We start from the raw sequence: 26,628 nt of genomic DNA on the forward strand, positions 1-26,628 counted from the left end.
TTTGTGTTAAACAGAGTACCACGTGGTGGCAGGTCGAAAGGCGCTTCTTCTCTGTATCTTTTTTTTTTTTTCTTTTTCTATTTTGGGTAGAAATATTCCTAGGAAGGTAGATAGAAATGCGTTTTCATTTCCCAATAATTCTTAGGCACGAGTTAGAAAACTGCTGACCTTCACCAAAATATGTCAGCACTTCATGTTATAAAAAATGCAATTCAGAATCGCTGCATGTGTATATACGTATATCTAAATATACACACATATCGGTGCAGTACACAATGATTATTCAATAGATACTCAAAACTGAGCTACTTGTAACTAACCTGAAATTCTGCAGTGAAAGTTCATCGCTCAAGAACAGTTGGCATTGCTTTCTTTTGGCTCTCACTACGGTCAAACGTTTGCACATCAGACACTACCGTTTACACTTTCCTAAGTGCCAGTACCGGGACAGTCTTACACGAGGATCAGAGAAGAACTCTGCCTAGGATGCAGCTCTGCAGCTACTGGGCATGCGCGCACAGGATGCAGCTACGCAGCTACTGGGCATGCGCGCAGGGTCAGCCGGGCCGGCCCATGGTCCCCGCTCCCTCCAGGTGGAAACCCTCGTGGACCAGGCGCCGCAGCTCGGCCCGCAGCGTGGTGGCGTCATCTGGGCGTCATGCTGACTCTGGCGGGAGACGAGGGCCCGGAGGAGGACCCGCGGTAAACAGGGGACGTGGGGGACAGTTTGATCGGGCTGGTTGGGTCCCCGGTTTGGAGCTTCCAAAGCAGCTCTTCGTTGGTTCGGCTCAGTCTCTTCTTCTCCTGCGTTTCTTTCTCCACGTATTCCTGGAGGTTAGCGTTCTCCTCCGACAGCTGTCTGCACGGGGAGAACAAGCCGCAGTCGAGTAGCAGCCACGTCCGAAGGCACTTAACCTGAGGTCTGCCAGGCCAAGGGGTTCAGGGAAAGGGGGTAGGTGGTGGGTGCCGGCGGGGAGAACAGGGTCCTGCCTGCAGACCAGGAACTAAGAACCGGGGTTGAAACATGACTGCCACCTGTCCCACCCACACATCCGTTGCCAGAGCCTCTCCGCCAACACCCAACCCGCCCACAGCCCCTCTGCCCCAGTCAGGGGAGGCACTGGTGGCCAGTGGACAGAGCAGAAGCCTCCAGAAGAGGGGGAAGAGGGGCCTGTCCCTGGCTCGGGCCTCCCTGGCAGCCATCACCTCTGGGCCGTGCATCTGGCCGCCCGCTGGACCCGGAGCCCTGGAGGACAGGCGCCAGAGCAGCCTGAGGCCTGGGGCATAACAGATGCTCAGCTGATGTTTGTGGCTCATGGATGCTAAGTGAAAAAGGAACCGATGCACTCGGTGCCTCTGCCGTGACAGCAGCAGGGCTGCCTCCCTGACTTCCCTCCAAGCAGGGAAGGCAGCACCGAAGTGGAAGCAGCGTCCGCTCCCTGCTGCTCTCCGGCCAGGCCAGCTCGCCTCTGCCATGACCACCTGGCCCAGCGCCAGTGCAGCAGCCGAGGGCCCCAGTGATGGAGCTCGGGGTCAGCTCACGGGACAGTTCTCTTTAGCCTGGGAACCCCCAGCTGGCAGCCCTTCCAAAACCTCCTCCAGAAGTGTCCCCGTCGCCTCCCAGCTGTGCCACATGCTTTGGCGCATGTCCCTCATTTCTGCCAAGGTGGGGCCCCGTGCTCCGCAGAGCCAGGGCAGGGCCGGGTGCTCAGGGCGGCGTGTCCTGGGCCTCCCTCCATGTGCGGAGTGCCAAGAGCCCGTGTGGGGAAGCCGCAGGGCTCGGAGGCATGAGGACAAACGCCGAGCCCTCCAAGGTCAAGAGCAAAGCCATTCTGTGAGTGACACCTGCTTTGGAGGCTCCGACGCCCAGGCCCACCTACCTCGTGACGACGGTGTTCTGGTCGATCCTGGCTTTGAGGTCTTCATTCTGCTGCTGGAGAACTTGGATCTTTTCTTCCAGGATAATGTTCTTTTCTGCCTATAAAAAATGCGGTGTCAAGAGCTTCTCAGCAAGGCCCTATGATAGATGGCAGACCAGCGCCCTTGGCTCCTGGGCTTTGGAGGATTATCAAGAACAGTGTTTTCCAAACCGCAGTTTGCAATGCATCAGTCGGTTGTAAAATCAGGGTAGAGGGACGTGACCAGCATTTCTTTTTTAAACAAAATAAAACAGAATAGACAATACCAAAATGTACTCTATGTAGTAAAAGTATTGTTAAATGTTTTAGATACATATTTCCCTTTTATATATATTATGTGTGTGTGTATGTAGTGGATTGTATATATTGTAAATACACAAGATGTGTGTGCCTATACTGGATTCCTGTGTCGAGTATATTTCTCATAGTGAGTGTCCCCGGGCCCCTGTCACTGTCAGAGATGAGCTGTGAGCACCACCAGGACCTAGTCCTGCTGATGGGTCCCCTGGTTCTTCCCATCGGGTCACCCTGCACCGGCATCTCAGGCCAGGCCTGTGTGCACAACACAGCATTCTGAATGAATGGAGGGCTGGAAATAAATCACGTAGACACAGTTTTTCCTTCTGAGGCTCTGGGCAGCCAGGCACGCGTGGCGTAAGCCCAGCTTGGCACATGGTCAGAAGATAACATCCTCCGTGGTGGTTGTTCACCCGCAACTCACGCCCTGCTCTCTGTCGGTGTGTCCCCAGGGCCTGAGACCTAGCGCAAGCAGAGCTCCTTCTAAGATGAACTGAGAAATAAATTATTTTTTGAAAAGAATGTGATAAATTCACAGCTGGGGTAGTTAATCTTTAAAGAAACTGGCCACCTCTCCATGAATCAGGCTTAGGCCTCAGAGCAAAAGGACTGGGTTCTGCCCCTGCTCCTCAGCCAGGCTCTTCACCCCATCCTCATCTTTGCTCCCAGGAAATGGGAAGTGATTAAGTCAGTTCCTCCCCCTACCCCCGCCCCTGCTCTGCCTGGAAAGGTTTCTGCAACGAGACCTCTTGTGTGCCTGCAGAATGCCTGGAGCACAGCTAAAAACAGCCAGATAAACCCCGAGGCTTGTGGTTGACCAGATAACGATGCGGGCCCCGCCTGGAGGAGGACAGCTGCAGGGCCGAGAGGGGGGGGCTCTGTCCGCGAACCCCCCACTGGCCTTCGTGGCCTTCCTGAGAAGCTTTGGGCTGCTGGAAGGTGCCAGGAGGCCAGCATGACCCTGGATGCTGGTGACAGGTACTCACACCCCCATCTGCCCTTATCCTAACTGGCAGGCATCCGTGCAGCGAGAGACATCCACAGAGAGGGATGCTGCTAGATCAGGAGAGGGGACGTGACCACCAAACGCAGCAGGTGGTCTGGGACCAGCTCCTGCTGTGGATAAACCAGCTTCAAGGACATTTCCGAGACATACAGAGAACTTGAAAAGTTAGAGGAGATGATCAGTTACTGAGACGGTGAGTTGAGGGTTTGCTAACTGAAAGAAAGCAGGATACAAAACATTTGTATGTGAGTGTGGCTTATATATTGGGGTGTGTGCACTTGTACAGAGGAAAGGCTCTGGAAATATTAACAGTGATGGAAATATGATATCTTACTTTTCTTATTTTTATCTCATAATTTCCTTTCTGAGGAAATTATATTTCCTTTTAGAGTATCAAAAATTTATTTTAAATATAACAATAAAAAAGAAAAAATTAATCTATCTGAAACCCTTGGGCCAACCTTCCCATCAAGATGGCATCTCCTTGGAGGCAGGCTCCTCTGCTGCTAACCTTGGACAACTATCTCAGCTGCAGCCCTTGCACCCACAGGGTCGGGGAGTGAACTTTGGGCACTCTGTTCCCCCAAAGGGGTGCCCTTTGCTAGTTCTGTGGGAGCCGGGCTGAAAGGTGAGACAGAGAGTGTGATGAAAGTCAGGGCTTGGAGCTCTGGCCTGGGGCTCCTGCCTGGTCTGGACCACCGTGTGGCTCTGGGTGAGACATGACCTCGTCCTAAGCCTCTACGTCCGCATCTGTAAAAGGAGGCCCTGCCAGTGGATTGCATTCGCAGTTAAACAACAAACACACATAAGGTGTCTACGCGGTGCGTGGTGTACATCTGCGAGCTCTTGGGTGCTGGCTCACCGCACATCCTCCCCGGGGAGGGGAGGAAACTGCACGTCCCAGCAGTGGACGAGGATGCAGGCAGGGTTCAGATGGACCCCAGATCTGTACAAACAAGGCCCCCTCTGAGATTCCTGAACTCCTGGCTTCCTAAGAAAGGCCTGGAGCCCCAGCTGTGGCATTTTCTGCTCAGGTGTGAGCACCGGACAGGTAAGGGCCCCCACCTGGATGCTGTTAATACTGACATCCACATGGGCAGCAGGTATATCATGCAAGTGACTGGGGCCTCCCGGGGTTAGAGGCCGACTCACCAGCTTTTCCAGCTCAATGATCTTCTTTTCCTGCTGGTGTATTTGCTGATTCTTCATCTCTAACACCTGCCTCAGACTCTTCATGTCTTCTTCCAAGTGCTGATAAGGAGCCAATGCAATCTACAGGGGCAGAGAGCAGGAGCGATTTACCAGGCATCCCGCCAAAGCCCAGCATCCACGAGCTTCATGAATTCAGCGAGATCTAGTCTTCGCTAACAAGCTTCCTAACGGGCACTGGAGAACGAGAGCCAGAGGGCGAGAGGGCGAGAGGGCGAGCGTGCTCACAGCCCTCCCTGATAGCAATGCCCACGGGTTCCCACTGGAAGCACTACTGAAAATCCAGCTCCCCAGGAGCAGGAGAGACGGAGCCGTTGTTCCCTGAAAAGTCGGATGCTGGGGTGGCTGGACGCTACCAGCCCATCCTCCCAAGGGAACTTACTGGGTAGAAAGAGTAAATTCAACGTTGGCTTTTAACATTCACCCAGACTACTTTACGCAACAGACAGGTGGGGACTGACAGGTCCTACCTGTGCCCATGGACAGCCCCCCTCCCCCCCACCCTGCGTAGGAAATGAGCAAAGGGGTTTAAAAAGCAGACAAGGCATTGCAGAAAAAGAGCTGTTCGAGTAAGGTCGCCAGATGTAACAAATAAAATGACAAGATGTTCAATTAAGTTTGAATTTCACATAAACAACTTTTTTTGTGTGGTTTATTGCATGAGACATACTTGTTACTAAAAACTCATTTATCTGTCACTCAATTTTAACTGGGTGTCGTGTATTTTATCTGGCAACCCTACATCAGAGGGAAGGGATTTTGCCAGCTTTTCTGGGGGAGAAAACCCTCAACCTACCAACCTGGGCTTCAGTGATGCCTCCCTGTGGAGTCAGGGTTGGGAGAGAATGGGATGGCAGGGGTGGGGGGTCTAGGGGGACTGGCCAGGTGTTCCCAGACCCAGCTTGTCACAGGAGCTCAGGGACAATGGCCGGGGAGCCGTGTGAACTGTGGCAAGAAAACACTCAGACGGGGAGCCCAGCAGCCGTGCTGACTCAGGAAAGGGGACAGGCCTGTGTTTAGAATTCCAGGAGGCCCTGACAGCTGTTGTTCTGACATCAGATCAGCACAGGGGCACTGTCTTTAGGGTGGCTGCTGGGGGCGCCCCAGGCTTCCTGGGGTTCAGCAGAGCCACCTCGAGAGGGCCCTGCGGGCGCTGGGAGGGAAGCACATGATACCTCCAGCTGTTCCTCAGTGTTTTTCCTCAAAGCCTCCTCGAAGCGTCTGGCTCGGTCCCGCAGAGACTGGCTCTGAAAGGTCAGCGTGTCCACCTGGTCCTGCAAGGAACGCACGAGACGTCCAGCTCGGTCCCCTGCAGGTGCGGTACCTGGGAGGCGGTGATGATGGCCACCCCCCTGTCCTGGGCGCTCTTCCGGGGGCAGCGAGGTCACAGCGCCCGCCCTGGGCTCCCCCAAAAGGGCATCGTGTGCTGCAGGGAGAGGCCCCCAGGTGCGCCCGTCTCTCCGCCTCGGTGCCTCGTCCAGAATGGACCACAAGACACGGACAGATGGATTTTGCTGCTGCATGGAAAGTGCACGGGCGTTGGCAGGGGACCCAAAGCAGGTGGCCTGACTCAGCACCTCCTGAGATCAGAAAACTCTCCTCACCTTCCCCCCCCCCCACCAAAACAAGAAGCTTGCAGAGCAAGGGCATTTGGTAATTTAATAAGCAACCTCACGAAGGCAGACCATCAGCACAGAGAGAGGCCCACAGGCCCAGGGGCTTCTAGCTCCCAGCTTCAGGAAGGACAGTTGATCCATCTCAAAGAAGAACTGTCCTCATTTGCAAAGTTCAAGCCAGAACCTGTCAAACTGACCTTGACCCCTCCCTCTGCCCGAGCCCCTCCCCCTCCCACTAAACACAGGGGTGGCTGGGCCTGAAGGCGTCCGCCTCCTCCGTCAGGTCCCTGGATCCACAGACACTCCTGATCCCACTCCCGCCTGCTGGGGTCGGGCCACTCGCTGACTTTTTCCTGGACCCGGCAACTCCTGTGCCCTCACGCCGGAGTCTGGGTTGGGGGAGGGGGAGCTCTCTGAAGCGCGAACCTGAACCCGGCACCCCGCTATGTAACACCCCATGCTCTCAGGATGAAGCGATGCAGCCTTTCTCGTCTCGCTGCCCCCACCCCGCCTCACATCCAGCTCTGTCTCCATCGCCAGCCCCTCTCACTCCTGGCTCCCTTCTGGCCCCCCCTCACCCCTCCCCGGGGTGGCAGGTCCCTGGCGTGAGCTGCCGTGTGCATGGGTCTGTCCTGTTGAGACCCCCCTCTCCTACTTGGAGGACCCTCCTGGCCCCCAACACGTGCGAGCCACGGGGCCACCCTCCGGGTAAAGGCGGAAAGAACGGAGGCGTGTGCGGGGAGGCGCAGTGCCTCCGCCCCACTGCCGGGGCAGATGCCACCCGCTGAGCCCTCTCCCTGCAGCCCCAGGCCTGACTGGTGGCGGTGGGCAGCAGAGGGGCCCGGGCCGCGGGCTTTCCCCTGATGCTCAAGCAGAGGGAAGACGTGGTGCCTCGCTAGTGCCGCATATTCCAGAGCGCTCCACCTCCATCACCGTTTCTGGAACATTAAAACCCAGGGACTCGGGTCTTCCCATGGACTCTTCCGGAAAGAGGAATGGCCCCCCCGTCACAAGTGAGCAGCTGGGGGCGGTCTGGGATGGACTTGCACACGAGAGCGCTGCCACGTACCGCGTCTTGACCGCTGTCTTGACCGTCATCACAGAGAACCCTGTTTTGCAGACCATCCTGGGTGGCTTCCTCTTCCTTCTCTCTCTCTTTCTTTTGTTTCCAGTTACTTCCACTTAATTTTTAAGAACTACAAGCCCCCACAGTGCCATTACACACACATGCTGATGCATGAGGGCAAGATAGTGTCCGTGGGAATTCCACATCACGCAAGCCAGCAAGTGTAAATCAGGGCCCAGGGCGGCCGGGCCCCAGCACGCATGTGTAGAATGTGACTCTAAGATGCCCAGAGTGCTACATCTGTGTCCAGGGTTCCCCATCTGTAAAATGGGTATGATAATAATAATACCTATCCCAGAGGACGGTGGTGAGTTAAGATTTACAACAGTAGCTGGCATACAGTAAGGGCTCAATAAACATTAGCTATTATTTTATTGCAAAATAAATAAAATAAAATAAAATGACTGGAACACTACCCGCCTCCTACACAAGCCTCGTCAGAGCAAGCATCCCTCTCCAGCCTCTTGTCCTCCATTAGAAAACAAAACAGTGAAAAACTCAGGGAAATACCACCGAGGTGGCATCTAAAATATCACACTGTGGTTTTTCTGCTTTATTCACCATCATTCAAAACAGACTCTCAGGCACACAACCGTGCCATAGCAACCAGACAGGACATACTGCTCTTCAACCTGGGTTGGCTCCTTTATGTCAAGGGAAGAGCACAGAGACCCAGCGGGTGACCTGGCACGTGGACCACTCGGAGAGAACCAATGGCAGCAGAGTGATGATGATGGTGATAAATGTCACGATGCCTGTGGCTTCCCTGGTGGCGCAGTGGGTAAGAACCCACCTGCCGATGCAGGGGACACGGGTTCCATCCCTGCCCCAGGAAGATCCCACATGCTGTGGAGCAACTAAGCCTGTGTGCCACAACTACTGAACCTGCATGCTGCAACTACTGAAGCCCATGACCTAAAGCCCGTGGTCCACAACAAGAGAAGCCACCACGATGAGAAGCCTGCACACCACAACCAAGAGTAGCTCCCGCTCACAGCAACTAGAGAAAGCCCGTGCGCAGCAACGAAGACCCAACGCAGCCAATAAACATATAAATAAATAAATAAATAATCTTAAAAAAAAACAATGCCTGAAACTGTTATAATAGCAATAGGTGCTGCCCAGTGCTCTACACACGTTACACATGATGAAATAAATTTATTTTTTAAGGCAGGACCAGAAAAATTTTTAAACATACAATTCTCTCTCTGCCCATCTAGGCCACTACACTACCCCCCTTTGTGCACTGTGCATCTGCATTACACATTAACTGGGCCCCCTTAGAAGACACAGGAATGCCTGCTCACCGTTAAAAAAAAAAAAAAAAGCAATTTTCTCGCGCAAGCAAGGTGACTCCTTAGGAGATAACATTCCTTTCTCAATCCTGTAAGGGTTCACGATGACCCACTACTCGCCCTGTTGGACTGTGCAAACTGTCAATATGTTACTTTGACGTAAGACCCTTTGTCTCAAAAATTTATACAATTGTGCATCGATCTCTAACAGGTGGGACAGTCCTTATAGCTTTCCGTCTTTTCTTTTTTAATTAGGAAATTTTTAATACAATTTTTAAAGGTTACTTGCCATTTACAGTTATTACAAAGTGTTGGCTGTACTCTGTGTCATACAATACAGTCTTGAGGCTGTCTTACACCCAATGGTTTGTACCTCCCTCTTCCCCACCCCTGTGTTGCACCCCCGCCCTGGTATCCACTAGTTCATTCTCTACATCTGCGAGTCTGCTTCTTTTTTTGTTATAGTCACTAGTTTACTGTATCTTTTACATTCCACACATAAATGATATCATACAGTCTTTCTTAAAGACTATCATAAAGTCTTTGTCTTTCTCTGTCTGACTTATTTCACTTAGCATAATGCCTTCCAAGTTCATCCTGCTGCTGCAGATGGCAACATTTCATTCTTTTTTTAATGGCTGAGTAGTATTCCATTATATATTATTGTATACCACATAAAGACTGTTTCCTGGCTTCTAACCCTCAGGCTGGCTTGAATAAAATTCTCCATCTCTTTCTTAGATTGACTATTGATTCATTTTTTTCATTAACAGACATATTATTTCCCTTAAGCTGCTCACACCTGGAGGAAGGAGCTGCTATCATCCCCATTTTACAGATGGGTAAACTAAGGTTTACAGCATATATAACTGTCTGAGATTTCAAAGCTATTAAGAGGATGTACAGTGGGGATTTAAACCCCAAACTCAAATCTTTTACCCCAAACCTGTCTCTCCAGCTGCCAGTAGCCCAAGGAGACTGGCCTAAGCAACTGCACCCACCTCGCTCCAGAAAATCTCCAGCTCAAATGGCTTCTGCCCATGAGTGCACAGTTCACGACTGGGTGAAGACTCATGGATGAAATAAAACTCTCCCTTCTTTTGGTTTTGGACTCTTGGGGGGTTTTTGATACATCACAATATGGCTGTTACTTTCCTGGTTTGTGTTCCTTAAGGGCAGTATATCTGGGTGGTGTGGGATGTGGGGTACACAGAGAAGGCAGTCTCGGGTTAATCTGCCAAGGGTAAGCCGCACGGCGCACGTGGGCATCCGCAGACCCACCCATGGATCCACAATCGATGGCCGGAGTGGGCTGGCAGCAGGCGGTTCCCCACTTTAAAGTTTTACACAGCACACTCAATAGCGTGACACTCCATAATCCTAGATTCTTCTCTTGGCAGGCAGGCTCTGTGCAAGGAACACTGCCTGGGGAAAGGGAGCCATCGCAGAAGCACAATTCCTGCCTCTGTATTAGAATTATGGTAACTGCCTCCCAAATTTCCAGATGTGAGTGTCCCTAATAGTTAAAAGATGGTCCTTCTATGACTGGGACGTCCAAAGCTGGTAATGGGAGCAGGGCCACCAACCTCCCCCTTGCTTCCCAGGCAGCCCCTCCCTAGGGCGGGGGCAGTCAACATCTTTTCACAGAAGCAGCTGGCCGGGGTCTCTGGAAGGCAGAGACGCTCCATTCTCCTCTTCGAGGTCAGAAGGATGCCCCTGGCATCTGAGACCCATCTGTGTAGGTTGGCAGTGGGACACCAAGAAGCTCCTTTACATCTCACCCACCTCCAGGTGACTAAAGTCGCTTTTACAATTCCCAGAACATGTCCTGTGACTTCTGTACTACATGACTCTCCTCACCCCATTACCCCATTCCCCCTGCCTAGAATGCTTTGCTCCCCTTTCCCCAAACACGGCTCTAACTGCAGCACGTGGGGAGCCGTCTCTCGGAACTCCTGTGGCGCCAGTGGTATTATTCATTCCATGCAAGTATGTGTTACCTTCCATGCTGGTCTGTCACTATTTGTATCACAGCTCTGAGTGGACAGTAAACGCCTTAAAGGCAGAGAGTAGGTCTTATTTACCCCCAATGCTTAGTACATGATCCAGTACACAGTAGGTGCTGGATAAATGTCTGTGGACAGGAATAATGATGCTGCCATTATCTTGATGTCAGAGTTAAGGAGATACTAACCTGTAATGACAGCCGCAGCTTTTCAAAATTTTCTTCCAATTCTTTCTTTTCAAGCTCGTGGGTAGATATCAGTTCTGGAAAGAAGACATCAAATTGTTAAGTTGATCTTTCTCTTTGAAAAGGGATCAAATAAGATTCTTTTGCTAGACCAAGACTAGTGACGTAGGTGAATAAGGGATACCAGTATATAGCAGACTTACACCTAAAGAGACCTCTCCATTAGTTTGAAATTTTATGTGATGTTATTTAGAGGAGAGGAAGAAAGGACGGGGGAAGGGAATAGGAGAAAAGAGAGGGGAAGAGGAAAGAAAGGAGAGAGGAAAGCAAACAGAGCAGAAGAACACACACACACACTTTTATACCCAGCTCTACCACCACCCTGGCCAAGTCAGATTCTCCATTCACAGCACTCATTAATTCTCCAACTTTTCCTAATGGTAAAACCGCTGGGTAATAATGTTAAATCTCTATTTTCTTCCCTCCCGGGATCACTCTTCCTTCCACCATGAAGCAGCAATCTGGGGCTGAGGTAGGGTGATGTCCAAGGAGAGCAGAGCTTGAGCTTGCTGGAGAATGGACAGGTGAATGGGACCAGTGCTGTGCCTGCAAAGCCACCTTGGTGGCCTCTGGGCCACACTCTGGAAACCATAGGTTGCTAGGATTTACAAGAGCAAAGAGTCTATATTAAGACACTCAGACAGAAGGAAGGACTCACTGGACTGGTTCCTCTTGGAGAGTTTGGAACAATTCTATTCCATGAAAAGTGTCATTCCAGTACTAATTTGCAAGTTAGGTAGAAAGAGATGTCATGTAAGAGTTATTAAGCAAATGGATTCTATTTTCCTCCAGATGGGAACAGTCTTATTAGCTGGGTGAAGCCTGTCTCATTCTAGCTACACAAGCAATTTGTTTTCATGTTATAACTGGAGGGAGCAAAGGTCTCATTACAGCCTGGATCATATGCTTAGCACCAGAGAGTACTGGAGACCAATAATTATCATTCTGGCTGGCATGAGCTGCAATTAGGAAAAACTTTGTGGTTTCCATTGACCTAAATCTTTTAACTAATGATGGTGAAGTTCTCTAAGACATCCAGTTGGCATAGCTGAAATTTACATTTGGAAAAAGGAAGTTTATGGTTATTTCATTGGCATAAAGCCATGTGGCCTTCTGGTCTACCTGCCTTTGTCTAAATGATTACTTTAATAGTCATTGAGAGAAACATCCATAATAATGAATTTTTTAGGTACCATTACATACACCTACATCGTCTTCACATTATGTATAATTCAAAGGCCCTGGATGTGGCATCTAAGCGAGACTTCATTCATCAGAAAAATCTACCAGGTCTACTTATATAGAAAATCAGAAACAAGAGGCAACACTCATTGTAACATTTCCATTCCTGTTCCCTTTCCTGAGCCCCTTTTCCTACAGTGCAGTGACGGGCTTTAGGGCATTTTCAGATGATCCCAATACCTCGCAAGCAAAGAAAAGTCCGTATCTATGCTGGAGATGGCACAAACCATGGCGACCATCTAGGTACCCAGGATGTAGTTCATCATTTTAAGGTCCTGACACTCTGTCCCATGGTTAACACTGTGCTCTAAGACAGTGCTTCTCAAATTTTGCTACATATTAGAATCACCTGGGGAGTTTAAAAAAATTCTGATGCCTGGGTGGCACCCCAGAGCAATTAAATTGGAACCTCTGTAATGGGATCTACACATCAATTTTTTTAAGCTCTTCATTGAAATACAATTGCTTTACACTGTTGTGCCAGTTTCTCCTGTACAACAAAGTGAATCAGCTGTATTTATACATATATCCCCATATTCCCTCCCTCCCACGACTCCCTCTCACCTTCCCTTATCCCAGCCCTCTAAGTCATCCCCCATCATTGAGTTGATCTCCCTGTGTTATGCAGCAGCTTTCCACTAGCTATCTATTTTACAGTTGGTAGTGTATATATGTCAGTGCTACTCTCTCACTTCGTCCCAGCTTCCCCTCTGCACCCCCCCCCCCGCCCCCGTGTCCTCAAGTCCATTCTCTACATCTGCATCTTTATTCTTGACCTGTCACTGGGTTCATCAGTACCATTTTTTTTTAGATTCCATATATATGTTGGCATACGGTATTTGTTTTTCTCTTTCTGGCTGACTTTGCTCTTTATGACAGACTCTAGGTCCATCCACCTCACTACAAATAACTCAATTTCACTCTTTTTATGGCTGAGCAATATTCCATTGTATATATGTGCCACATCTTCTTTATCCATTCATCTGTCGATGGGTATTTAGGTTTCTAACATCAATATTTAAAAAAAAAAACAACTCTCCAGGGGGTTCCCGTGTGCAGCCAAGGGTGGGAGCTGGTACTGTAGGACATAGGTAGTACATTTAACTAGTTCTCAGGGAATTTCTCTCCCTTGCCTCCAGCTTGGACTTTTCCATGTACAGATAGTTCCCAGAGGTGGTGGGGCTGGTGCTTGAGGGGGCGGTCACAAGAGTATTGATGACTGCACAGGGGGCCTTGTTGTTTACAAGGAACATTTTAAAAATAATTTAAAAACTCTGATAGTAATTCTCAAATTTTTAAAATTTGTTAATCTATTGTTAAATTCATTGTTTTTCATATACTTTAACAATGAGCTGACTGGGGAGGAAAAAGTGAGGAGAGGGGAAATGGAAAACTAAATTCCATATATTAATGTATAAGTGTAAAAAGCTTCTTTCACAGAGTCAAAATCTTAGGCGTCTTAGTAAATGTTGCCGCTGTTGTTACGACCTATATAAAATCCTACGTAACCAAAGATAATTCAAAGTTACGAAAACATAAAACACGTAAAAAGAAAGTTCCTGAGAGTCCACGTAGGTCCATGGTGACTGTGGTCTGAGTGCAAGGTGTGAGACCCAGGCCCAATCAGATGCTGGCGTGGCCCTGACAACACCACACCTGTGGGACGATAAGGCCACAAAACAAGACAAAGCCCAGGATTTCCACAGCTGCTTTCGAACAGTGGGTCTCAAGCTTGGCTACCTGTTACATTCACCTACAAACTTTAACACGTCCAGGCTGTACCCCAAACCCTGGGGTGGGACCAAGGCTCCCAGGGATTCCAGTCTTCAGGCAGGGCTGAGAGGATCAGCTTCAGAGGAAAGTACAGGAAGTTCCCTACATACGAACCTTCAAGTCTCCAACTTTCAAAGATGCGAATGTGCGTACCATCAGCATCAGGCGTGCGTGAAACTGCAGCTCGGCCTCCGTCTCCTGTTGCTGACCATCCTTCAGCTCTACCGTCTCCCACCTCCTCCCCCTCCTCCGGTCAGTACCTCTTCTTGCCTGCGCACTCCATGCCGGCCCCTGTCTGCCAGCTGTTGTTCTGTACGACTGTGCTTTTCAAGGCCCTGTACTGTAAGATGAAAAATGTCTTCTTTATTCTTTGTGTTTCTTTTTCATGTATTACTTATGTGAAAAGGATTATAAACCTATTCCAGTACAGTACTAGATGGCAGCCGATTCTTAGTTGGGTACCTAGGCTAACTCTGTTGGACTTAATGAACAAATTGGACTTACTCTAGTTACCCAGGTCTTGGATTTCTGTCTTTTCTCAACACAAGAAACAACACAAAGGACACACCAGGCAGGAAAGGAAGGAAGAAGGGAAAGAGGAGCGAGTGTCTCGTGTCTGCAGCAGGAAGGTGTCAGCGTGCACGCCCGCCCTGCCAGCCGCACACACCAAGGCTGGTAGCTACCTTGGACCTTGTGCTCGTGGTCATGCTGCAGGATCGCGATGGCAACCGTGTGGCTGTTTTCCATCTCTAGGAGAGCAGCCTCATGGCTGGCGGTGATGTCTTCCACCTGCAGGAGATCACAGCTCTGGTTACACAGGGAGCCAGGGACCAGGCGCTGCAATGGCCTCGCTGCTTGGAGGACAGATGTGGACTTCAACCAGGGGAAAGGTCAGTGGCCCTAATGTCAAGGGCAGGACACGCTATTGAGATGACGGCCACCCTCAGCCTTGTGCCAAGGCAGGAGGGCCAGGATCTTGTGGTAACATGGGAGTCCTGGAGTCAGGGGGCCCGGGGAGGGGGTGGTGATGTCACAGGGAAGTCACTGCCACGGCCCTGCAGTTCACTCAGGAGAAAGCAGCTCCCAGGAGTGGATGGCTGCCTAAGCCACCTCTTTACTGACCTGGGCCTCCTCTGGGCCATTTCCTTCCACCCCACTCCTTCCCCTTCCACCAAGCACTCCACGAGGTAATAAGGAACAGAGGAGGGTCCTCCGCTACCAGATGGTCACTTCTGCTTCCCAGCGGCAGGTGGACGCTATAGCAGGCAAGCTATCTGGAGGGAACTAACATCTATTAAGATACCTGCTCTCAGTTCCTCTACTCAACCCTCACAGCAATATAATAAAGTAAGTATTTTCACGTCCATTTTCCAGATGAGGAAACTGAGGCTCAGAGAAGTTGGAAGTGTTTTGCCCAAAGGCTAATGGCAGAGCTAACAATCGGTCCAGGGCTGTCTGACTGCACGGGCGAAACTCTCCAACACTCCACTGCTGCCTCCCCCAGCAAGACCAGCAACCAGTGCCCAAGGACCCGCTTGCCAGGCCCAAGGCAAGTGGGCAGATGTGTGTGTGCTCGCCACCCCTGCTCCACAGCCGTGAACTTGCCCCCCCAGGTTATGGTGCAAACCTCCCCTGCCCGGGCTATGGGAGCTGCTCCCGAGAAGCTGCTGTTTCTCTGGCTGAAGGTACATTTCCAGGAGCTTAATCACAGGTTAATTTTTTATTTCCCCGTTCCTGATTTCGGTCCCCACCACACACCTATACCTTTACTGTTTTTGTTATTTTTGTTGTTGTGGCTGTTATTTTAACTTCAAATGTATGACTTACAGGAGTCATTGCATGAGACGACCTCCCCCTGTGCCAGCAAAGCAGAACAAATTCTCTGTCGGTGACCCACTGGAGAAACACCACTGTACACTGTTACACACACACAGGTGTACACGGGGCACATGTGCGAAACCAAAGTTTCACAAAGTGACACTTTCCCTTCCTACCTACAATAATCTGGTTTTTAAATTTTTATTCTATGTTAACATTTTTTTCAAAATGCTAGTTACAAACCACTAAACTGATTTTACAACATACTAAGTGTCAAAACCTGGCATTTGAACAGCACTGAGCCAGCACACCTGCCCAGGCCCTGAAATTCTTTGGTGCACCAGCTCAGAGGACTGTCCAGCCACCTCTCAGAGGATTTCATTTCTCTGGAGATAATTCACAGGCTTATCTCTGATCTGTAAGGAGGAAGAACTCTTCACAAGAAAGGAAGCCCGCCCGTGAAGGGGATGCATGGGATTATCTGTATTTTAAAATTGGATAGATTCCCATTCTGGATACCATCATTGTTTGGGAAAGTTTGCCTGACTTCTCTCTCCTATGGTAAAGGAAACCTTCATCCATGAAAACAGAAATATCACTGGCAAAACCAACAATGAACTTGATAGTGGTAGGAAAGCTGCATTACAACATGAAAAAGGACTTGGTGTGCAATGATTCACTTTTATTTACTAGTCATTCTTGATTAAACAATATTTCACTTGAGGCTCAGAGCTATGAATCCACTCAGCAGAAAGGCCGATTACCACAGTATTTAATTGTCCAAATCCTGTTTATGTGAAGGTTTTTATGGAATCTTTGTCCAAATACTTTCACTCTTTTGGAAAAATAAATCACTGGTTGAAAGAAATGGAACTAGCTTTTCTTTATGGTCCATTGGTGATGTCCGTCAGACCCACAGCACACTGTGTGCAGACACAAGTATGCTGTTTCAGCAGTCCTCAGCATGATTCTAATTTATTGGGCTCTTATGCAAAGTGTCGTGGGTGGTTTCAGAAAAAAAGAGGTGGACGCAAGGACTAAGTTCCAGAAGAGTCCCTGGTGTCCTGGTGGTGTTTCTGCCCTGATCAGCAAGGGTGGTGGTTCAACGCATGCCTTTCTGGCTTGTTGGAGGCAGGTCGTTGATTTAGTGGTGATGGAATACCACGCCCAATATACTAAAGAGGATGTAAGGGTGTGGTCTATCTGTTAGAGCCTCTCAGAGGGGCTTTTAGGGATGAAATACTGATCCCCGAGTTCCTCCACATGCAATGAGAGGAAAGCCCAGCATGTTCTGAAGGAAACCAGTGACAGCCAGTGAGCCAAAATTTGGGCACCTTGGTCCTTACTCTTGAGTGCTTTAGGTTTCCAGGCACGTGTATGGTTTTGAAAGACTGTTCCCTCCACGAGGAAGGGGCCGTGCACTGTTGGCCATCCTCTTTCTTGTCCCAGTTTCTACCCCCATGCGTTTCCTCCATGGTTCCTGGCTTCTTTCCAGAACATGAAGCAGCAGTCTGTCCAAGCTCTCAGCCTGAGAAGACCTCCAGCTTGGCAGGCATTTGAAGGGATTCAGACAAGTTGACCCAAGGGACACACAAGATATTTTTGTGTTGTTGATCGCGAAATAAGAGACAGGGGCGCTAAACCATTATCAGGCCACAGCACACTTATGCTGGTGAAGCTTCCTTTTTTTCCTTTCAGAACCCTAGGTCCCCCCTGCCGAGCCCAAAACGTCTGCTCAACCAGCCTCCTCCCTCATCCAGGAGGACAAAGTTCTGAGCTGGCCATGGAGGGATCTGTCCGTGTGCCCATCAAGTAGTCTCAGTGGCACAGAGGAGCAGCTGGTCCCTGCATCAGGCTCCGTTTCCGCAGCTGCTGGCTGTTTAGCTGAGTTCCAGCAAAGCAGAGGGTTGGGAAGCCACCCTCTCCAATGGGTAAGAATAGAGCCGTGGGCTTACTTCATTCAGCCATCTGCAAAATGCAATTATGGGAGGCTTCGGCAATTCACTTAGCGAAGACTTCCATTTAGAACGAAGACGCATGGGCTTTTCATTGTCCTGGCTTTACTCATTAAGGAAAACCAGATTAACCTCCCATTTGCCCCATCCGCAACATGTATTCTTATCTGATGAGACAGAAGGAGCTGCCCCTGTCTTTTCTCTCCAGGGCTCTCTGAACGACTCTCCTTTCCCCATAACAAGGCGAGTCACCATCCCTTCTGTCCCTGCATCCCTGCTACAGCATCCTGGGTACTGACTTGAGCAGGCAGCCAGCCCTTTGCTGCCCACCACGTGGGCAGGTGTTCACAGAGGCTCCTATCTTCCCTGCTCTGCCTCCTGCCAGCATCCAGAGGCTCTGGGCTGGAACAGGTGGGGCTCTGGTGCTGGAAGACGGAGGGCCCCTGGGGACTTCATTCTATTTGATTAGGGAGTGTGGTTTCTGCTGATGGCGGCTGCGTGCCTGCTGTGTGGGATGAATAAGAGACAGGACGCAGGATGATGGCCAAAGTGGCCTCTGCACATTCTAATTAAGCGTGGGGATGCTGTGCCTGCCAGTTAGTCTAAAAGGATGATTTCTTTAGGAAGGTGTAGAAAGTGTGTCCTGAGACAAAGCAAAAGTAAATTCCAAAGGACGAACGCTTCTGCTCCTCTGGAAAGGAATGCCTGCTCAAAACGCAGAATCCAGAACGCCTCTAGGAACCAGGGGCCCCTGAGTGATGGGCTTCTGGGCCAGGTCAGAGAGAGAGACAAACTGCCGAAGGGTCTTGGAGGGAGGGGTCAAAGGTCACAAGTCTGATCACTGAATACCACGCTCTGTGGGTGAGTACATTTGGAGAAGAAAAGGAAAAGCATTTGTGTTTACGGTGAAAGATCTGTTTCGTGTGCTTTGAGCTAGGGAAGCTCAGGCAATCTGGCTTCTGTTACTGTGTGGCTAGCTCTAGGATGAGCACTGATCTGATGAAACACCTCCATCATCAGACTTTTAAGATAAGAGGCATACCATATCTTTAAAGGCACGTAAGGAAGCCAAGAGGCCAGGCCACGCCCCTGCTCACGCCCTAACTAGTCTGCAGGACTGAAGAACGAGGCCCTGTACCTCCCCCGACACCAGACACCTGCAGCTCTGGGCCCTGGGGAGCCCCACGCTGCGACTGCGGTTCCATTAGTGTGGGGCACAGACAGGAGAGGTACTTTGCCAGAAGCTCCCCAACTGATTCCCGCATACAGTCAGAGAGAGAGGGATGGCCTCTGCCCCTTGAGATGAGCGGACCTCTGGATTTTCCTGCAGTGACGTCGGAGGTCAGCCTGCCTTCACAATGGAGTTCCCGATCGGAGTAAAGCCTCAGAAAATCCTGCGTCAGAACGGAAGCAGCCTCCTCGCTGCCGGCCAGGGCGCTGGGGCACCTGGAGAGGCCCCATTGGTGAACTTGAGTTTTAAGGCTCAAGAAGGACAGAGGCTGCAAGATCTATGGGTTAGCACTGCTGAACGCGACTGTCCCCCACGAGGAGGATCACTGGAACCACAGACCTTCCAGATCCCCACCACGGTCCGGCACCGAGCCTCTTCCTGGACCAAACACACGCGCATTCACTCTCCCTGAAAATTAGAATACAGCCTGATGTGCATTTCACCTTCCTCGTTGCCTGCGTGCTCCCTGCTGGAGAAGCTGAAGGTCAGGATAACAGCCAACATCCAGAAGCAGGAGCAGAATCAGGGGCCTGAATAATTCATAGATTTCAAACCATCCATCCCTCCCCCAGCTCCCAATGCAATGGGTTTCTGTAGGGAAGATTTACTCAAATGGAAAGCATGCAGATGCTCTTTCCCTCATCCTCCCAGCTGGAAGGAAACTCTCAGTTCCTAAACACAGCATCTGTGTCTCCCTCCCAGGATCACGGCTTCTGCAGCGCTTGCCTCGGAACTTCCCCGGATCTATAACCCGAGGCTATGGAACAAGCAAGTCCATGGTTTACACGTCTTGGCATCTCTTGCAGTATCATGAGGCCTTCTGTACGGCGGGCAGTCACTAACTATTCTTTGCACAGGTGGAGGAATAACTAAATGAATCCCTTTATCAACTATAAAGGATCCAGAAGAGCCCTCATAAGACAGAGCTCTTTTAAAATACATAAGTAGCTCATGTCACTCACTCTCAAGTGGAAAAGTCAGGGCCTCCAATCTCTCCCAGTATGAAATCTTTAAAAGGCTGCAGTCCCGGTTTAAAGGCAGATGACACCACACTACCCAGCCTGTGCTCCTGCACCGACGAAGCTTAGCGAGGCTCTGCCCTGGGTCCCCCAACTGGTGGACAGGTTCCGCTCAGCAGCGGCCCCGACTCCATGGTTTCCCATACACGACACCCCCACGTGAGGTGTTCAGAGGCTTGTCCTCCTGTGTGGGGACCACCTCCTGCCCTTCCTTCCATCTCTTGGCATCTTCTCAGCCAACCCAGAACTTTGGACCCAAAGTCAGTGAATACGGGTAAAAATACATTCTCTGTGTAAAACTGGGAACGAATAGCCCCAGGATATAGGGCACAGAACAAGCTGATACCTGCACCAGGTTTGGGCTGTATCCAGGGGCCATGAAGCAGGTAAGACTAAAGACAGCAGACGTGCAAATGTCCACTTAAAGCTAGCTGAGGAACCAAGATACTGAAGGTTCTGTTTCTAATCTTAGCCCAGCAGGTAACCCTAGCTGTAACCTATCTGTTCCCCAGCCTCTAAGTCTACAACATCTCAAGCAGGCAGGTGTGTCTGGTTTCCACAGGCCTCCAGAGAAAGGAGGATGACTAACCCGTGATGCAGAACAGAAGACAGTGTTGTAAAATAGGAGGCTGTTCATTCCAACAACAGTGCTTAACATTACCCTGAAATGTCCCCCGTGCTCCCTGTGATCCACAAGTCTCTGGGGACCGTCGCCGTCTGGGGTATCTCCTGGGGAGGCAACCCAAACCTTCATGACAGTGAAGGGCCACTCGGCACCAGCCTGAGATGTAAACAGAGCCAATTCACCTTAGAGTTACCATGAGCAGACTGCGGGAAACAATACACAATCAGAAGGTGGGCTTTAAGGCATCGGAGCCTTGGGGACCTAGGAAAATGAGAAAAGGGAGTAGAATGTGTTCTCATGGAAGCAGAGTGGTCTTGTCTTAACCTGCCTGTCTTACACCAGTGCCAACGCAGTAACAGACACAGCAGCTGGCCCTGGGGATGGGCACGCCTGGCTCCTACCTGCTTTCAGACTGACAGGCTCGCTGGGAAGCCTCCCCTAGCTATTCCAGGATGAAGGATCCTCTCTAGGAAGGCTGCGGGCTAAGGTCAACGAGCGGAATCCTTTCATTCGGCAAATACACACTGAAGGGAAGGCCTGCTCTGTGCAGGCAGGCAGTCCGTGCCAGAGATTTAGCAGTAAACCCGGCAGAAAACTCTAGCTCAGTGCTCGAGAGCACAGACCCTGGCTTCAGACTGGGTCCAACCCCGGCTCTTCCATGAGCATGAATTCCGGCAAGTTCTTCAACCTCCGTGTCTCAGTTTCCTCACCTGTAAAATGGGGATAATAAGGGTCCCTCCCTCGCAGCATTATTGTGGAGGTTAAATGAGTTAGTACATGTAAGGAGGGAGGAGCAGGGCCTGGCGCACAGCACGTGCCAGGGACACGTGTGTCTGTTATGATCGCTGCCCTTGTACAAAGTGAAAGCCGTCACACGTCTGGCAGTGATAAGTGCCGAGGAAAAGCGAAAGCAGAGAGGGGGACGGGAAGACTGTGCACGAGGTGGGGAAGGAGCTGTAATTTTGGATGAGGAAAGGCCTCCCTGAGGAAAGTCTGCAAGGGAGGGAGAGAGGGAGCCATGGAGCTTCTAGAGGGAGAGCATTCCAGGCAGAGGGCACAGCAAGCACAAGAGCCCACAGGACAAGGGAGGCCAGAGTGGCTGGAGGGGACAGCGGGAGGGGACAGAGTAGAGACAAACCAGATGGGAGAGTGGGCTTGACCGGAAGCTCACCTGCTGCCCGGACCCCTGGCTACAGCGGGCTCCCCTCCGCCTCCCGCCCGCACGTCTCGGATGGCAGGCACGGGGCCGGGCGGGCCGCGCGCAGACTGACCTGCTCCTGGTGCTGACACCCGATCCGCAGCAGCTGCGCGCGGTGCTCCTCCTGGAGCCGGGCCACCTCGGCCTCGAACTGCAGCTGCAGCCTCCGCTCCAGGTCGCGCAGTCCGGCCTGCTGCTGCCAGCCTAGCCTGCGCACCTCGTCCTCGCAGCGCCGCTCCAGCTCCGCCTTCTCCCTCTGCAGCTTCTCACACTTGGCCGTATGGAAGGCTGGGGTGGGGGGGGGAGAGCCACGCTGTCAGGGGGCACCCACAGCCCTGGACCTGCGCGTCCGCCGCCCCCACGCACAGAGCATCAAGGCGGATGTAGGGACCGGGGCCCGACCCCCTGCCTCTGCAGAGCTTCCCCGTCTGTAAAGTGCTTTCCTACCTGCCACATGTGCTCCTCAGCACAGACCCTGGAGCTTGGGGTGAACCGGAGCCCCCAGGGAGCACCGGTGACTGGCCCAAGCTCACTCAGTGTGCAAGAGCTGTGAAGGCAAATTTGGGCTTTCTGACCACAAGCCCCATGTCCCAGCCACTAGATCAGGGTTCTCTGAGGGGCCACAGACCACGGGCATCCCACGTACGGGGTGCTTGTTAAAAATGCACACTCCCAGGTGCACCCTGGGGGATCAGAACCCCGGGACCAGAGCCCAGCATGTAAACTTTTCACAAGGGCAACGGTGACTCTTACCCCATCGAGGCTTGAGACCTGGGCACGCCTGGAGGCTGGAGAGAGGATGGGAGGCACCGATTCTCTCCAGGCTGACACGCCGAATGGCACACACAGAAGTGGGGGTGGGGGTCCTTTCAGGTGACCGAGCCCTCACCAGCACCATCCTCTCCCACCGGAGGAAGAACGGGTCACCGCTCGATGCCCCTTTGCACGAGCGGGCCACCCCGCCACAGTCCTGGTTTGCTCTGCGGGGAGAGGGCTGCGACAGCAGCCTCTGCTCTGTGCCTGCCCCACTTCCAGTGCGCGCCTCCCCTGGGCTGCGGGCAGCAGCCGACTGCTCTCCTTTCTTTCTTTTTTTTTATTTTTTATTTTTTTATTTTTTTGGGGGGTACACCAGGTTCAATCATCTGTTTTTATACACATATCCCCGTATTCCCTCCCTTCCTTGACGCCCCCCCCTCGAGTCCCCCCCACCCTCCCTGCCCCAGTCCTCTAAGGCATCTTCCATCCTCGAGTTGGACTCCCTTTGTGATACAACAACTTCCCACTGCCTATTGACTGCTCTCCTTTCAAAGGCTCTTCCTCCAAGAAGGAGGAAACCTTCCCTGACAATCTACTCTGTTTGGGTCACATGGAGCTGGTGACACCCAGACACGTGGATGTCGAGGTGGACGGATACATCGCTTACATTCCACAGAGACCGAGGCCCCCACGCTCTCTGCTCTGTGCTGCAGGCTGGGGAGGCTTGCCATTGACTTTGAAGTTGAGTGAGCAGGTATCTGCACTGCTTCAGGAGAATCTCCACCCTCGGGACCACTCACCCAAGGTGGTGAGACAGCATTTGAAACACACTCATCAGAAGTGCCACCCTAAAGAGGCAGCTCAAGCAAGGGCTTCTCTGCCACATTCAGCTCTCAAAGAGTTTGTTAATTAGCACAGGGGATGTTTAAACACGTGCTTTCCCTGGTGAAATGAGTGGTGGACGGGCTGGATTTTGCCCTGTGTACACAGCGTGTGAGAGTCTGGCCAGCCTAGCAGCTTAACGCAGTCCTGAAAGGCCTTCTTGGTCCAGGGCCTCAACTGGCCCTGCGTCCTGGGTCCCATCACTTGGTGGAGGGTTCTGACACAATCTGGAAGAGTTGTTAGGATCTGCCGGTATAATCAGGGTGGACCGAGGGCGGGGAGGTGGTCACTGCCCAAACCAGGGGCGGACAGTAAGAGGATGCACCGTCTGTAGGGAATTTAAAAGCAATAACCAGACTGACTTGATAAGCCCTCTGCGTTCCACTGTCACCTGTGCCAGCAACTCTAAAGAATGTTGGTGAAAAAATACTGCTCCTCAAAAGTCTTTGGTTGGTCTACATCCTAAGCAATTGCTACAATTACTGTTGAGGTTTTAAAAACAATTTTTGTATTAAAATCACAGAGAAAAGTTGGAAGTACGGTACAAAGACTTGATTGTCCAAATGACGTTTTCCCCCTGAACCACTTGAGAATGCGAGGCTGACTGCTGTCTCATCAACCCTGAATTCCTCAGTGTATATTCCCTACAAACAAGGACACCCTCCTACGTAACCACAATGCAATCCTCAAAATCAGCAACCAACCCTGATCCAACAGTGCCCTCCAATGCTCAGGCCCATTAACGTTTCACCAGTTGTTCCAATAATGTTCTTTCTAGAAAAAGGAGCTGGTTCTGAGTCACGAGCTGTATTTAACTGCCCTGAGTCTCCTTTCGTCTGGGACACTTCCTCAGTCTTCCCTGGACTTTCAGCACCTGGACACTTTGGAAGATGATAGGCCAGTCACTCCATTCGGCCTGTCTGAGGTTTCCTTGTTATTACGTTCAGGTCAGGTAGGTGCTGCAGGAACATCACAGACCTGGTGTCAGGCTCTTCTCATTTGAATGTCAATCAATGTGAATCATCTTTCAGCTGAAATGTCTTCTTTTTAATTGTTTATATAGTGAGTCAGGAAAATTATGCTCACGACTAATTATCACAAGGTTACCCTGAAAACGAGTCTGCGGTTTAGAGGAGGGAGTGCTACAAATGCCAGGTGTCAAAGACGCCAGGGATCCCCTTGGATCTATATCTTACTGTCACACCTGCTGTGCGTAAATCTTTTCGGCGAGGTATATACACCTCAGGATGGATGCTGCACGCGCACTGGGCTTCCCACCACCACGCTGAGCGGGGGTTTTCCTCGCTCACTGATAAATGCAGCAGGAACAGCAGACGCGGGCTGAGGCTTTCTGGTCCCTGCTAGTGAGGTCACGGGAGGCTTCGGTCCCCACAGAAAGAACCCACCAGGAACTAAAGGGCACAGTGGCTCAGGCCTGTAGGCGGTGGTGAGGAATCACCTGTGTCCAGGAGTCCAACCCCCCCAGCTGTAACAGAGCTCCAGCTTTCCCCAAAGACCCTCCACCTTGGAGCAGTTAGTAGAATTTCACCAGGGTCCCTAACTAGTGAAAAAGCTATCGGGATGCACAGACTAGGGAAGAGGTGTCCACATAAGGACACGTTTATCCCGGGGTGACTGGATTTTAATAAAACAAAGACCATGGGATGTCCAGTGCTTGATGGATTGAGACAAAGTCAAACTGAGGCCAATAGAGGAACAATTAATTATACACACAGGCATTCCTTTTCATATTCTTTTCCATTGTGGTTTATCACAGGGTATTGCATATAGTTCCCTGTGATATACTGTAGGGCCTTGTTGTTTGTCCATTTTGTCGATATATGTCATAGTTTTCATCTACAACCTCACACTCCCAGTCCACCCCTCCCCCACCCCCCCAAGGAGCAATTATTTCGCTTTCATGGGTGGAGCGTGGCGGGTGGCGGGTCATCCGACAGACAAGAAGGGTTGGGGCTGCACCACTAGTGTAATGACTGAGGAGTCCGGGGCAATGAGCCCCCGGGTGGGTTTCTGGGCGCACGGGGACTCTTTGGAGGGTGCTCTTGTTTCCGTAACTCTGGTAAACCAACTTCACAGTGGTCTCTGCCCCACGCACCCTGCCCCAGTGGATAGGATCAAAATAAAGCAGCGACAACAACATGTTCGTTTGTATTTAAAACAGGTCCACAAAGCAGGGCAGCGATGAGTGCAAAGAGCCAAGAAACACAGGGACAGAGGGTCAGCACCATTCATGATTCCATGTGTGCAGAGCGAAGCAAGGGATGTTTTCCACCTCTAGGGTTGACTGAGGTGAAATGTTTGATCATACAGGGAGGGTGTGAGGAAACTGGCCCTGGACGGACCGGTGGCCGGGGTGTAACTGAGGTGCTGCTTTGGAAGGCACAAGCATCTTTCAAAATTGAAATGACAGGAAGCAGCATGAGGAGGGTGACAGCTGAAGAGTCCAGGGTTCCTTTCTGGGGTGATGAAAACATTCTGTGACAGATTATAGGTACAGTGGCATAACTCTGCGAATATACTAAAAACCATGGAATTGTTTTCAATTCACATTTTAAATGGGGGAACTGTATGGTTCGTGAATTATGTCTCAGTGAAGTTTTTACCAAAAATGGAAAGAAAATCTGCAAAATAACAGGAGAGGAAAAATACCTCAGAGGATACATTTAGATGTTTCTGTAGAGGGAAAGTCCACATTTGCATTTTAAAACTCTGTATAACAATGATAAAGATGTATGTTGACAAAATAAAGACCCCACCACTACACTGTTTACACACACACGCACACACGCACACACATGGATATATGTGGAGCCTAAGGGAACCTGAGAACTTTCCGTTTCTCAACTAGAAATACAGCACGTAAGACTCAAATGAAAATAATAAAAAATGCTCAGCATGTATTTTTCTTTAACAAGTACTATTTTGTACGGGAAAAATGTGTTTTGCATACACTAATATCAGTATCTTTAACTGGGACATTAAAATAATAAGTTGACTATATAGATTGCATAGATGGAATAAAACAGACAAAAGGTAAAGCTGGAGAAAAAATTAAATGACACACACATTTTAACCCACACATTCACAAGGGCACAAAAAATATGATCGAAGATGACTACTACAGCCTTCAAGAAATAGTGGGGGGCTAGTTAAATAAATGATGATAAATCCAATATGCACATAGGGACGAATCCTATGTACAACGGGATACGGGTAACCAGTAAAAAAAAAATAAGATCAATCTTTTCTGGCTATTGTGTATCCGTAATACATTGTTTAACAGAAAAGGCAAGATGCAGAAAGAGTATGACAGTGTACTTCTACTCCTGATGGAAATGCACCTGTATTTCTGACCCTCTGTCTTTCTCTCCTCCCTCCAAGGTTGTCTG

General features: G+C 50.6%; 1 protein-coding gene across 4 annotated transcripts in view; it reads right to left on the reverse strand.

Moving 5' to 3' along the window:
- Window positions 1-226: 226 nt before the first annotated feature.
- The window catches only part of MTUS2 (microtubule associated scaffold protein 2), a 315,424-nt gene continuing 289,022 nt past the window's right edge, over window positions 227-26,628 (reverse strand). For all 4 annotated transcript variants that reach the window (XM_057707972.1, XM_057707971.1, XM_057707970.1 and 1 more), the window contains 7 exons: window positions 21,654-21,868; window positions 14,418-14,523; window positions 10,663-10,736; window positions 5,607-5,705; window positions 4,375-4,494; window positions 1,881-1,978; window positions 227-859 (listed from right to left, as the gene is read on the reverse strand). In XM_057707972.1, coding sequence (XP_057563955.1) covers window positions 646-859; window positions 1,881-1,978; window positions 4,375-4,494; window positions 5,607-5,705; window positions 10,663-10,736; window positions 14,418-14,523; window positions 21,654-21,868 — 926 coding nt within the window. In that variant the 3' untranslated portion in view covers window positions 227-645. The remainder of the gene's footprint in view (window positions 860-1,880; window positions 1,979-4,374; window positions 4,495-5,606; window positions 5,706-10,662; window positions 10,737-14,417; window positions 14,524-21,653; window positions 21,869-26,628) is intronic.

This window comes from Hippopotamus amphibius, chromosome 14 (assembly GCF_030028045.1).
Source record: "Hippopotamus amphibius kiboko isolate mHipAmp2 chromosome 14, mHipAmp2.hap2, whole genome shotgun sequence".
NCBI classification, from domain to species: domain Eukaryota; kingdom Metazoa; phylum Chordata; class Mammalia; order Artiodactyla; family Hippopotamidae; genus Hippopotamus; species Hippopotamus amphibius.